Source organism: Gymnoscopelus microlampas (assembly GCF_963454915.1).
Source record: "Gymnoscopelus microlampas genome assembly, chromosome: 8".
In the NCBI taxonomy this organism is placed as follows: Eukaryota; Metazoa; Chordata; class Actinopteri; order Myctophiformes; family Myctophidae; genus Gymnoscopelus; species Gymnoscopelus microlampas.
In genome coordinates, this window is record NC_139945.1 from 11,510,900 (window position 1) to 11,524,947 (window position 14,048).

Genomic DNA, 14,048 nt, shown 5'->3' on the forward strand with positions numbered 1-14,048 from the left:
TGACTTCTCTTGGTCTTAGTGCACAGTTAGAAGTTACCCCTGAGTTCTGGGACAGGGTGCGAGTGTGGGACAACCCGAAGCACCATCTAATTTGGGAAGGGGGAGGGGGGGGGGGGGGGTTAGCCACAGTGAAAGACTAAGGCCCGGTGTCTTGGAGACCCTTTAGGGAGTGGAGGGGCAAAATGTGGTCCTGGGCTCTGAGTGCTTTAAAGATGAAAGATGAGGGCAGGGGTGTGTGTGTGCTCCTTTGAATTGAAGTGTGTGTGTGTGTGTGTGTGTGTGTGTGTGTGTGTGTGTGTGTGTGTGTGTGTGTGTGTGTGTGTGTGTGTGTGTGTGTGTGTGTGTGTGTGTGTGAAGAGGGGGTGGGGGGGGCGGGGGGGCGGGGGGTAGTGGGACAGTGGATAAGGCTCTGGTATACAATGTCATGGTCATCCTTGGTCTCCCTTTTACAGCTGCGTTCGCTCTCTCTCTCACCCTTCTCACGCCAAACATACGTTAAAGCAGCAGATAGGAAGTGACAGTCATTCCGATCTGTCATCAACTTCTTGGGCCTGGGTTTTGTTTAGGTTTTTTTTTTGTGTTTGTTTCAGATTGCACAATTACTTGGATTCTATATTCTTTTAATTTCCCACTCTTTCCTCTCTTTTCCTACATTGTAGGACAACTGTGTTCCTTCTTTACCTCTCTGCCAACCAGTTATTCTACAGATATTCTCTTGAACCGCCCTGCGACCCCCTTCGTTTCCCCCGCCTCGATTTAATTGTTGATTTAGACAACTCAGTTCTGGGGACAACAGGCTCAGTGAGATGGCCGTTGCAGCGCTGCTTCCCCCCTTAAACAGACAAGTAGCTACACGCGGAGGGACATTAATCGTCGATGGGGATTTTGTCGTCCAGTTCCAGCGAGCTGTCCTCAGTGAGCTCTTCACTTCTCCCCGACTCCTGCAGTTGCTGTCGCCTTTGAACCTCTGCCTTCAGATTCTCAAGGTCTTTTTGGCTGGAAGAGAGGAGGACACATACAGCAAATCAATATCAGGATGTTGTTGTTTTTTTATCACATGGCACCTGACACTGGTGAATGTGTATGTGTGTCGGTATGTCAACACGGTCATCTGTACCGATTTCGCAGTCATCTGAAAACAAATATTTTTAGCACTATTCTCAGTCATAACTGGAACACATTCTATTGACTTGCTGAACAAGGATTAATTGTTTTTATCCTCTTTGAACGTCATTAACACATTCCCTGCCAGAGGTCTTTTTTTTTTTACTTCCCCCACTGCCAATGTTAAAAACAAAAAACACAGGAGCCGAGATACAGGATTTTAAAGTAATAAGTTAACCAAGGAGTGAATGGAGCTAGAAATCTTTGGATGGCTATATCTCTGGTTCTGTGGGGATAAATTGAAAATAAAAAAAATAAAAAATAAAAAGTGCTCCTCGGAGCACAAGTCTCCGCCAGCAGACTTGTGTTGGGAATGTTGGGAATGTTCTAATTCTTATGTTCTAATTCTTACAAAAAATAGAACATGTTACTGTGTCAAAGTAACATGACACAAGTGTCCTATCCGTCTGTATAACTGTCCTATCCGTCCTGTCTGTATAAGTGTCCTATCCGTCCTGTCTGTATAAGTGTCCTATCCGTCCTGTCTATGTAAGTGTCCTATCCGTCCTGTCTGTGTAAGTGTCCTGTCTGTACAAGTGTCCTATCCGTCCTGTCTGTATAAGTGTCCTATCTGTCCTGTCTGTGTAAGTGTCCTATCCAATTGTTACAGTATCCGCCATTTCGTGATTATTCCTGTCTTACCTCACTTTGAAAGAGGCTAAAACTCTTTCAAAGTGACACATGTATTTATAGGCCGCTATACGTCACTAGCCAATCAGACCACACTATTTCACCGTATTGTCACGTGTCACGTGAGGCTTGACCAATGTTAGCTTGACATGTGGAAAGTGAAAACAATGTCTCCTGGCGGAGACAAAAAACACGGTTATACTCGTGATTGGCAGGTAACGGGGTATTTTTTCAACAACGGTTATACTCGTGATTGGCAGGTAATATGTTGTTAAAGGCTAAAATGTAAAAAAAGAAAATTGCAATAGCAGATATACAAGCTCACAGCTTGTAGATACATTTTTAATAGCTATTTAACTATCGTCGTACAATTTCGCATAGACAGACAACCAGAGATCTCCAGCCTACCGATACGTGGGGTGACATCTAAATTCAGTGAAAGGGCTAAAACTGGGTGGAAACAATTCGGAAATTAAAAAATCACACCCTGTGTGAAGGTAGCGGCGCCTTTGATACATTTTGTCATCGATATGTGTTTATAATGTGTTTATAGCCACGTGTCACGTGAAGCTTGACCAATCACTTTGTTGACGTGTCTGACCAATCAGAACGTTGACGGTGAACACGGACAAAGTCAGGTATAGAGCAGGATCCGCTCTATACCTAAAGGTATAGAGCGGCTAGCGCCGCTAAAAAATAATAATAGCGTTGCAGAACCAATACAAAGACTTCAGGTCAGTCCTTCATATTTGGACAGTATCAGGATTGGTTTTCAAAGCAGTGGTCACAGGTTTTGTTAGCGCTTGTTTGCTCCACCGTTCAAGCCCATACATTTACCGTAATCTAGATTTCCCCAGATGCATCAGTAGGCGCCTAGGCGGAGACCTCGGATCATTTGGCTACGCAAGACTATTCAACAATGTATATTGAAGTGGTTGATTGTGATGCAGTGTTGCATCATGAGGAAACAAATACAATTGGAAATAGGAGATGGTGGTTATTGACATAGCGTTTTCTCACTTTACCTGAGAGGTATGAAGATGATGCCATTGATGATGTTGAGCTGTTCAAGGACACTAGCCATGCTAGGAGCTGTGAACTACAACACATGAAACTATGTCACAGACTGATTCAACATTTTGATTGTTACACTATATACATACAAGAACATAAGAGTAACGTGGTTTTGGTTCCTCAAACAAACAATAACAAATAAATAAACAGTAAGAAAGAGAATAACTGTTACACAAATCCACCAACCTGAACTCCATCGCATGATGGTGTCGCTTGGGTTGTCAGCTTGTAGATCTGTTCTTTCCGCCAAGCGACACCATCACACTACTGAGTATAACTTAACCCATTCAATCCGGGAACGCATCGGTGTCATTTTAGGTTTTAGCTATGACCATTATTTCTATACTTTGTCACTCAAAAATAGCAGATCTACAAGCTCATAGCAATCTTTTGAAAAATCGTGAAGATTTGTGCAAATCTTTAAATATATATATATATTTTTTTAAATCGAACATTTGTTACTCAAATCTTTGCTGCTGGGGGTCCCTGGAACTAAATATTTTGATATGGGGGTCCTTGACAAGAAAAAGTTGGAGAACCACTGATATAGAAACATATGTTTTTCAGAAACCTGTTAGGATTTAGAAGACATTTGTAGATGCGTTCCTGGATTGAATGCGTTATAAAAACAACACTCCCAAAAATAGAAGCGTCATCGCAAAACCTTGCAGGCTTAATGATTTAAGCCTGCAGTACAATAAAAACGTCCAGATTATAAATGGTCACCTTAAGGGGCATGATGCTAGCATTGGAGCCGTTCTTGTAGATGTCATTCATGGTCCTCTGTAGAGCCACAGCCTGCTGGGTGAGGTACTTCAGGTACTCTGAGCTCTCCTTGGTCTTCTCATGGGCCTCGCCCACCTGAGGAGGGCAAAGCAACCATCTCATCAGCACATTTACCCTAATCATGGATTAGAGCAAAAATAATCATCTCAACGAAAATGGTGTCCCAATGTGCGATTTGTGACACAGTGTGCAAGGAGCCCCCCCACACTCGCTGTTTCCTAAACAACACAATATGTAAAATTATAATGTTTTAGTAATATTGTTCCTGCTGTTCTACATACTGCCAAGCTGGTGAAGACATGTCAGACTGAGGCTTTATAACCGTTGCTTTTATGAAATATCCGAGACCATTAGGGTTTAACCGAAAATAGCCGATCTACAAGCTCGCTATGCATCACAGACGCATCGAGAGCTTGTAGAGGCCATTTTTGCTGTGCAACATGCTTCCATAGAAGACATGCTGGCTTCTATTGGAATACAAATGACTGAAATCAGTCATGGCGACTGACAACTTAAATCCAGGTGTAATGGACTGAAACCTGCTCAATCCACTTTCATAATCCTATAAACCAGGGGGGGAAAACCTTTCTTGCACATGATGACATGGCTGTTTTCCAAGGCTGATGTGATCACTCAGTGTTAGACAGTGAAAACCACCATTGCTTTTACGTCTTGTCGTCTTATTATAAGGCTGCCAACTTAGAATAACACAAGCATAAAATATGTCTATTTAATAATAAAACCTAACAAAGAATGAGTCAATAATTTTATATGAATAATAAGGTAAGTTTTATGCTCATCAGACAATAATGGTTAATAATGACTCTTTTTGATCAACCCAATTGATCACCTCAATAGAGTGATCAACTGGTAGATCAAAAAAGAGGTTGTTTCCCACCCATGATTTAAACTCACAGGGGGGGCTGATCCTCAAAAGATTGAATACAATTATAATAATAAAATAAAATGACAATACAAGTCCAGGACCGCATAGCAAATAGTTTATTGTCCAAATAGGCACAAATGTTTTGGGAAAGACACTTCTTCCATGTGCTACTGTATACAGTAAGTGTCAAACAGACAATACTCAGTAAATAAGAAAAAGAGGTTGCGCATTAACAATGGGTTTTCTCAGTGGGGTGCTAGACCCAAAATCCATTATACATAAAAAGTAGGAATTGAAAAAATCCCCAAAAGGTAGCTGACGGAGCCGATTCTCAGTTTTATATAATGTTGTGTTCATATAATTAATGCATAAATGTTCATTTCTTTTGTGCTTGTACTGAGAGGAGGAGAGGGCCAATATTGAATGGTTTGTTATTGTTACCAGGTCCATGTAAGCTACAGATGTTTGCATTCCTCTGTTATCAGTTCACTCCCTGCAGCCTTGGAGTTCTCTCTCCCAGTTTGCTCTGCCTGTACGCTGTTATAAATTACATTCAGTATAGATTACTCAGAGTAATCTGATACTTTTAAGTACTTTTGGTCACGCCTCCCTGCTAGCTTCTCTGTCTCTCCTGTTTCCTTGTATAAATGACAATGTAAAGTGAGTTGTACTCCAGAAATGATTCAGGTAAAGCTGTACATTGTCTCCTTGGTACCAAGTAAAATGTGACGGAGATCTCCGACTGTGTCTGTGTCTATCTTATTCCAATGTGTGCTGAAGCCCTGAGGTGATGTGCCAAATGATAGTTTTATGATTACACTCTATCAGTAGCACATCCAACATTTCAAATCAATGGAGGACAAAGTACTCACATTTCTCATAAACACACCAATAAACAAACGCTTCCGCGTTTTGGCTATGAGCCTTCATCAGAGCATTTCAATGACAGTCTTATTGATAATCAGGCGGACCATGCAGTTACCAACCTTTCAAGTTACTCACAATCTCATAGATTCACATAACTAATTCTCTACAATTTCTTGGAGGACATCCTGCCCAAAACGCCTGTATAGCAATAAACGCAAATATCATTGTAGTGTGATCAGACCCTCATAAGCAGAAGAAAATTCTCCATGTGTTTTACCTGATTCTTGTAAATGGTGTAGCCCTCCTTTTCATGCTGCAGCGCAGATCGGAATTCAGCCTTGCTTTCATAAACCCTTGCGACCAAATGATGACTGAAAAACAAACAAATTGACACTCGTGATGCTCAATCTTCATGCAAATCGCTGTCCTATAACCATTTAGAATGACAAAAGTCTCTCCCCACCTGAGGGCCACCTTGAGGGAGCGGGCTCCGTGGTATTTTGTGTTGATAGCCAAGGCGTTCTCCAGGAACCTCAGAGATAAATCGTACTCCATGACTCCATGCAGTACCAGGCCAATGTTACTCTGTGATAAGAGAGAGGACAATACTCGTAACTGCCATTTCTACCTAATGATGACAGTAATCATGGTACAAGGCAAGCCATACCCAACCCATATATCAAAAGCCAGTCCGACCATACTATGAAGCAGTTTCTAACTGTCAACCATCAGACTATTGAAGAAGCACTGAGCCCTGTCGTCATGTCAGTCACGACGTATCACTTTACGTATATATTATGACTATGATTACACTCCAATGCTGTTGCACTGGTACTATCACTTATGTACACTTACGCGTTTGATATCTCTCACTGCACAAGAGATGATAATTCGATATCTGATGCAAATGTCTATTTGCAAAAGAAGCATTTCTGTATCATTTATTTTCTATTTTGAACATGCACCTTATGAATATTTGACATTGTGGAATTATTGTTATATGCCTTTGTTTGCCTTGATTCTTTCTCTATTATTTACCCTTATGATGACTCTTGTCTTGAAACTGCAAAACATTGGGAACTTGGGAACACTATTTTACGCCAATAAACTTGTGATGTGACAATAAAATTTTGGTTGAGTCGGTATGCTATGTCACAGCATTTCAAGACTGAAATCAGTACAGACAATGGTTGGAAGACTATACTACTCACATCGAGCAGTGCCATCTCTGGGTGGTCCTCTCCACACACCAGCAGCATGAGATACCGTGCACGGTACAGTAGTTTAAGGGCAGTGGACAGCTGGCCATTGGCGAAGCAGTACAGCGCCAAGTGCATCTGGGAAGCAGACGGAATGTACATTCATTCTTCTGAGGCATGTTCAACACTGTTAGCATGAAGTGAACAGTCCCAACAGAGGGCATGAGAACAGAACTTACATATTCTTGAATGGTGTTGGGGTGCTCAATGCCCATAACCCTCTCACTCATCAGAGCGGCCTTTTGCTGGTTGCTGAGAGCCTGGAATAAAAAAAGACAACCTTCATTCAATGTCCCTGACTCGGAATCATTCCAACTTGTGATGGCAGAGTTGATTCATTGATTCATCTGTTGGTTTGGTCTTAGATGATCAAGACTTTGTCAGGTGATTAGATTCGAGTAAATAAGACGTGCATGGATAAAAGCATTAAAAAATGTAAGTAAAAAATAAAAGTAAATAAGACGTTAAATTCTACGAAAAACTAGTCCATAATTTTCAAAAGCCAGCGGTCATTGGGAAATCAACATTAGAATGTTCAGTTCTCAACCTCAGCAACCCGGACAAGGCTGGTCACTGCATGATTGGATGTGGCAAACACAATTTTACCCATTTTATTGACGATCATCTAATGGATTAGTCGAGAAATCCCTATGACTATTAAGTCGACTAAGAATGTCTTTAGTTGAGGACGGCCCTAGTTGAAATGTGTGTGTGTGTCCTAATGACAGTCCTACCTCAGCGTGGTCTCCCATGATGTAATTAAGGCGGGCCAGCAGACGCAGACAGGCACAGATCTCCACGTGCATGGCTCCGTACACGTTGTTGAACAGATTAAGAGCCTCATTGATCAGCTCACAGCCTTCCTTCAGGAAACCTGCAAACCATCGCATGATCGTTAAGCACGATCGTTAAGCGCGGCACTCAGTGCGCTCCAACTTGACCACTTCAAATGCTCCAATCTTAAAATAATAACCGAACATAGCCTATCTGCAAGCTCACATTGCGAGCATGTAGATCGGCTATTTTCTGTGCAACATGCTTCCATATTAGACATGGTGGCTTCTATGGAATCCAAATGTAATCCATGCAAGTGCATTATTCTCATCACCTTGTTGCACCTTGGCCTGCCCACTCTGGAAGAAGTGGAAGGCGTCCGAGGCTTTGGGATTCACATGCTTGACGACAGGGAATATGTTCAGGATGTCCTCCTCTGTGAACGCAGGCTTGTGACGGCTGTCAAAGTTGTACTCCTTGATTAGAATCTGTAACGTAATGGAAACACAAACACTCAATTAGCCATCATCACAAAACAAAAGGAGAGACCATCAACAGTATGTATACAGCATTGGTGGGGTCCGGGGACCCCCGGGGGGTAACCGGGGGTCCCCAGCAAAATGTGTTAATATAGCGGCACAATCATTTTGACCACTTTAACCATATGTTATACTTTGGCTATTCAAAAATAGCAGATATACAAGCTCATAGAGCGTCACTATGAGCTTGTAGATCTGCTATTTATTTTAAATCGTTTTTTTGCAAATCTTTGAATATATATATATTTTTTAAAGCGATGTTTAACTCAAATCTTTGCTTCTGGGGGTCACAAAATATGAGATGGGGGGTCCGCAGCCAAATATTTATAATTTTGGGGGTCTTTCGAAAGAAAACGTTTGAGAACCACTGGTATAGAGCATGGATACAGTGTGGTTACCTGGATACCAGCTTTGATGGATATTTCTCTGAGAACAGTGGACTTCTGAAGGCCATATTTCTCCACTGCCTGGTCCACACTTTCACTGTAGAGGAAAATGTTTGAAGAGACATGATGTTTGTTGTCACCTATAATTACACACTCTTTGTAAAAAAAACAACAACAACTGTGCAGAGACATTTAGAATGTTTTAAAGATTGCATTTCAAATTGTAGAGGTTGTTAACACCAGCAGGTAGGCAACACCAGCTATCTAAATTAGATATAATCATAGTTTACATAATACATATAATTAATACAGTAGTTATAATCCAATACACTGCCTGCTGGCTTTTAACTATACACGCAAAAAAACATTACAAACTTAAACGTATTATACTGTACTTGATATCGTCTGTGTCGGGGGGAAACCTAATATGTCCAAAATTGTTACTTTTGAGCATTCAAATTTCAAAGCATCAAAAGTAGCACATCGACAAGCTCAAAACGCGCCACTTCGCGTCGCGTTTCGAGTTTGTAGATCTGCTACTTTTGATCCTTTGTGTGACGCTGTAGTATGATCAAGTAGGGCGTTAATATACGAAAAAACACAAAAAGTTAGAATATGGAGAGAAGCGTTTCCTGCCCAACAGCAACGATATGTAGGTCAAATAGCGAAAATAGCTGATCTACGAGCTCACAACGCAAATCAACTATTTTAGTCAAAGATATTTGGTGTAGATGGGGAGGAAAAAAGTATAGAGCCCTGGGGGACTCTCGTAAATCAAGTACATAGGTTTTTAAGTGCTTAACCCATTCTCTGTCATTTTAGATTTCTTTGGCTATTCAAAAATAGCAGATATACTATGAGATCTGCATTTTTTTTTGTCGTGAAAATTTGTACAAATCTTTGAATATATATTTTTTTAAAGCGAACATTTGTAACTCAAATCTTTGCTTCTGGGGGTCCCTGGAACAAAATATTTTACAAATGTTTGCTTAAAAAATATATATATTCAAAGATTTGTACACATTTTCATGATTTATCAAAAATGGCAGATATACAAGCTCATAGCGCAGCACTCAGTGTTGTGCTATGACCTGTATATCTGCTATTTTTGAACAGCCAAAAAAATAATAATCTTAAAATGACAGATGCGTTCCCGGATTGAATGGGTTCAAACTGTTCAGTAGCTTTTAACAGACGCAGTGTTTTTTACCATTGCAGGTGGAAGTGATAATAGCTCTGGGCCTCAGAGACGATGTTCTTCCACAGCTCACTGGGCGTCAGGCTGGCCCATGCCGTGTTGTCACCGCCACCGGGGACCCTGTTGCGACGCTTGCGGTTCTTGCGGCGTGACACCAGCTCGTCGGGGGGCAGGTGGGCCACGGCGTCGGGGAAGGAGCTCAGGAAGCAGTTGAGGAAATGGCTGACGGCCGCAGAGAGTGCAGACAACTCCACCCCCTGAAAAACACACAAAGGAGGTTTTACCACACGATTCTACAAAATGCCTTCTAAAATCACTAGTTCTCAAACTTTTTCATGCCAAGGACCCCCCACCATCTGAAAATGTTTTGTGCCAGGGACCCCCAGAAGATAAGATTTGTGTTTAAAAAATCTAAATTATTCAACACTGAAGATTTTTCAAAGATGTAAAAAAAAATAGCAGATGTACAAGCGTGCAGCGGGGCACAAAGTGACACGCTGTGAGCTTGTATATCTGCTATTTTTGAGAACCACGGTTCTAAACTAATGTTCTAAATCCTAGGAGTTTCCTAAGAGATCACAAGGCACAAAGTGGATTAAGTAACAGGTAACAAAGTTATAAAAAATAGAAGAGATCCTAAGAGATCCTAAGACAACTCCACCTCCTGAATACACACAATAAAAGGTGTTTTTACCACATTGAGTAAAAGCAAATCGGTTTAAAGCTAAATCCCAGAGCCGTTTCCTAAACAATTAGAACAATATGTAGAATTATGATGTTTTGTTCATATTTTTCCAAACCTATGTTCCAGTTCCAGTTGAAGAAATCACAGATTGAAACCTTTGCTTTTATGAGATATCTCCATCATTAGGTTACATTTTCTTGGAAGATGCTTCTGAACATGCATTCTACAGCTAGTTGACCAATTCAAACACTCTTTCATCTAATCTATGTCTAGTTTGAACACTTCAATTACCCTTTCATCTTAAAATAACTAATTACTGGAAATCGTCACAGACGTGTTGTGAGCTCGTAAATAGGCTATTTTCGGTGCACGACTTCGGTGGAGAACTTTAATCCATGAGATCCCTGACATGCACACACACAGTAAATTAAATCATTGATCCAAATGGCACCAACCTGGAGGTATGTCTTGAAGATATGTTTTGCACACCTGGTGATGAGCTCAGTGATTCCTATTCTCTAGAGGCACAGAATTGGAGCAAGAAAAATCATTAATACAAAAATAACTCTACTAATAAAGAGTATCATTCTGCATTAGATTTTTTTTTTTAAAAGGGAGCATGTGATAATCTAACGTAACGCCTTCCAATGAGTTCTGCATTCATTTTCTTACAACAGAGTGGTTCACATTAAATATTCAGTGAAGTTACCCTTAAACCACTTAAGCGCTATTTTATACTCTGCTGTATGACATGTGTCATGTGGCAAAAATAGCAGAACTACAAGTTTATAAATATGCAATTTTAACTTTTCATGAGAATCTTTCGAAATATGGACGCCAGAGTTCAAAGTTGCTCTAAATATAAGCCCTCTCTTAGTTTCACAGCTTGATGTCGACGAGACAAAAACATATTTGCTGTTCCTTCGCAGTATTGCGAGGATTTCCTTGCCTCCATAGGACATACGACATACTGTACGTAGGACCACAATGGAAACAAGTCCCCGGGACCATTTTGTATTAGCCTTAATGTCTGACTGTGCCACGTGCCGTTTACATTTCTGACTAATAAAGTATTCAATCAAAATCCAGTCCAGATTGATACCGTTTCAAATATCTTTATTGTGAAGCACAGGATAGGATTATACATGTTCCGTTCACATACATGGATCAGATCAGATTGATACTTACATAGAAGTGTTCCAGCTGGGCCCTGGCTGGCGTCTTGTCCACGAACTCTAGGATGGTGCCCAGATAGCGTACGTTGATTCCCCGCTGGTGCAGGGCCTCTGTGAGTGTACTGCCGTCCATGGGCAACGCACTGTGGTCTAAACAGTCCTTCACCTGGACAGTGAAGCACAAAGACACCCACAACATTCATTTACAGTATGGCAGTGGTTCTCAAGCAGTGGTCCGGGGACCGCCAGTGGTCCTTGAGGGGGTTCCAGGTGGTCCCCAGCTAAATGGAGAGTTGGTAACCAAATGGACCCTTAAAGATCTTTCATTTTACGCTCTCAAGAGTTAAATAATTGTTAAACATCTGCATTACTTAATTAAAGAATTGTTATTTTGATCACCGTTTGCCTGTTATCTCTCCTATTGGTACCAACATCAATACTGCATGGAATTGTGGACAAAATCATATCCAACGATAACAAAATATTCTACGTTTTGTGTCCGAGAGGCTAAATCTCATCAAATGGTGGTACGTGGCTTAAATGCCAAATAAATAATGGGCCTTGATATGAAAAGGGTTGAAAACCACTGATCTACGGTACTAAAATTATGTCTCCAAAATGAGGAAATATTCAAAACAATTACCTGCACGTAATCTACATCAATGCAATAATACATGAGACTGTGGTAAAAAGGTGAATACGTGATAATACCACGGTTAGGGTGTTGTGTGTAAAAGTGAGTGAAACATCGGTAGCCATGGTATTACTGCTTTTAAAACATGGTTATTACCAGTGGTTCGCAGCAAAATTCAACCACAATTTTAACCAAAAACTTTCCTTTTGCTAACCAAAAGCTAGCGTAGTGGGCTGTCGGAATCATACAACAGGAACTTCAATGAGTTACAATGGGGAGTTACAATTAAGACTGTGGCACGCAATATGAACCCCATGTAAACACGCACTATTACAATTACATACAACAACTAGTAGTGAAAGTGCTTTGCCACTGACCAATGAGGGGATCTGGCAGGACACCAAGAAAGCAGCAGCATCCTTCAGCAGCTGTTTCTGTTTGACGATGTCTTCAGCACCATCTTCTGGGAAACGCACTCCTAGACACAAAGAAAAAGGCACTCAAAAGGTCATCTCTTCTGGAAGCACATACCATCATTTTGTCCTCCCTTAGCACTTCCATGCACACTAATTCTACATAAATGAAACACTGCTGGTTGGTGCTCTGAAGGAGAGCTGTAGGAAGCATAACCAAAATAGAACGTTTGTGCTTTAAAGTGACCTATGGTGTTTACAGGGAATAAAGCAAAAACTAATCGCACGATTTAACATTTTTGCTAGGCTGTCCTAATCTGTGATTTTTTAAACTGCGTGAGAGTAGTACTCCACAATATAGTGCCGTGTTTCCTAAACAATAAGCACAACATGTAGACTTAAGTTGAGGTATTATCATTCTAAACCTAAATGTTCTTGCTATGCAGCCAACCAGTTGTCTTATGATCTCTTAAAGTTAAGAAATAGCAGATTGAGGCTTTAACCTTTGCTTCTATAAAATATCCAAGACCATTAGGCTTTTATGGAAGGTGCTTCTGAACATCAATGTTTGACAATGTTTGACATAATTTGTATTAAAAATGACAGAAATCATTCATAGCAACTGAGAACTTAAATCCATGTGTTTACAGTATGGTGCATGCAGCGAGGGCAGAGCTCCACAGGGGGTCTGTGGAGGTTCAGCACAGAACTCGGGGATCCTCAACAAAAACAAAACATTCAACTCTGTGGAGGGCCTCCGCAAATTATCCCACAGTCACTGGAGAGGTTATGACCGGCTAACAGTACAGCAAAATACACTTCAGCCTGCTCACCGTCACCATCTAGAAACTGTCCCTTTGTCATACACCACTAAGGCTTTGTTCAGACTACGGGGAAATTGTCACAAGGCACAAATGATGGACAATACTGTTAAGGCGCAAATAACAGTATTGTCCACGCTGTTATTTGCAAGTGATCAGATTGGATTTGTATATTCACTCTCCGAAAATAGCCGATCTACAAGCTCATAACGCATCGCACTGGCTTTTTTTTGGCGAGCAACACCGTAAATCACACTTCAGTGTCCGAGTGTCCAGACTGTGAGACACGTATTTAGGAATCAGATTTGAACACATTCCAAACCACATGGGAATGTGGTTCAAATCGGATTCCCCAAAAATCTGTTCCATGTTTGTGTGTGTTTAGCTTGATAAAACCAATTTGATTGCAATCTGGATAGGCCCAAAAAGCCCCCCCCCCCCACCCCCACAGAAAAAGGCCCATGGTTGTGGTTCATACCTGGGGAGAAGATATCAGGGTTGAAACGGATGTCAAATGAAGTGTTGCTGATGGAGCCCACGGCCTTGCAGGCGTTGAGGACCACCTCGCGACTCTTGGGGTCTGGATAGGATACCATCGAATTCAGTTCATGGGACAAAAAGTACAACAAGAAAAGTTAATGGTGGTAATGCCTTAAATCAACTTGTATGAATTGACGACTTTGCAAAAAAAGAAAACAAGACCCAAAACCCCCCAGAAAAAAAACACCACCACCACAATGCTGTTGAACACAAACTC

At 41.1% G+C, this 14,048-nt stretch overlaps 1 protein-coding gene across 3 annotated transcripts in view; it reads right to left on the reverse strand.

The window, feature by feature from the left end:
* Nucleotides 1-104: 104 nt before the first annotated feature.
* The window catches only part of cluha (clustered mitochondria (cluA/CLU1) homolog a), a 35,005-nt gene continuing 21,061 nt past the window's right edge, over nucleotides 105-14,048 (reverse strand). For all 3 annotated transcript variants that reach the window (XM_084065053.1, XM_084065054.1, XM_084065055.1), the window contains exons 13-27: nucleotides 13,770-13,871; nucleotides 12,435-12,535; nucleotides 11,437-11,589; nucleotides 10,704-10,766; nucleotides 9,576-9,820; nucleotides 8,378-8,462; nucleotides 7,775-7,928; nucleotides 7,401-7,540; nucleotides 6,846-6,926; nucleotides 6,619-6,744; nucleotides 5,871-5,992; nucleotides 5,685-5,778; nucleotides 3,595-3,729; nucleotides 2,820-2,893; nucleotides 105-996 (exon numbers count right to left, since the gene is read on the reverse strand). In XM_084065053.1, the coding sequence (XP_083921179.1) occupies nucleotides 867-996; nucleotides 2,820-2,893; nucleotides 3,595-3,729; nucleotides 5,685-5,778; nucleotides 5,871-5,992; nucleotides 6,619-6,744; nucleotides 6,846-6,926; nucleotides 7,401-7,540; nucleotides 7,775-7,928; nucleotides 8,378-8,462; nucleotides 9,576-9,820; nucleotides 10,704-10,766; nucleotides 11,437-11,589; nucleotides 12,435-12,535; nucleotides 13,770-13,871 (1,805 nt within the window). In that variant the 3' untranslated portion in view covers nucleotides 105-866. The remainder of the gene's footprint in view (nucleotides 997-2,819; nucleotides 2,894-3,594; nucleotides 3,730-5,684; nucleotides 5,779-5,870; nucleotides 5,993-6,618; nucleotides 6,745-6,845; nucleotides 6,927-7,400; nucleotides 7,541-7,774; nucleotides 7,929-8,377; nucleotides 8,463-9,575; nucleotides 9,821-10,703; nucleotides 10,767-11,436; nucleotides 11,590-12,434; nucleotides 12,536-13,769; nucleotides 13,872-14,048) is intronic.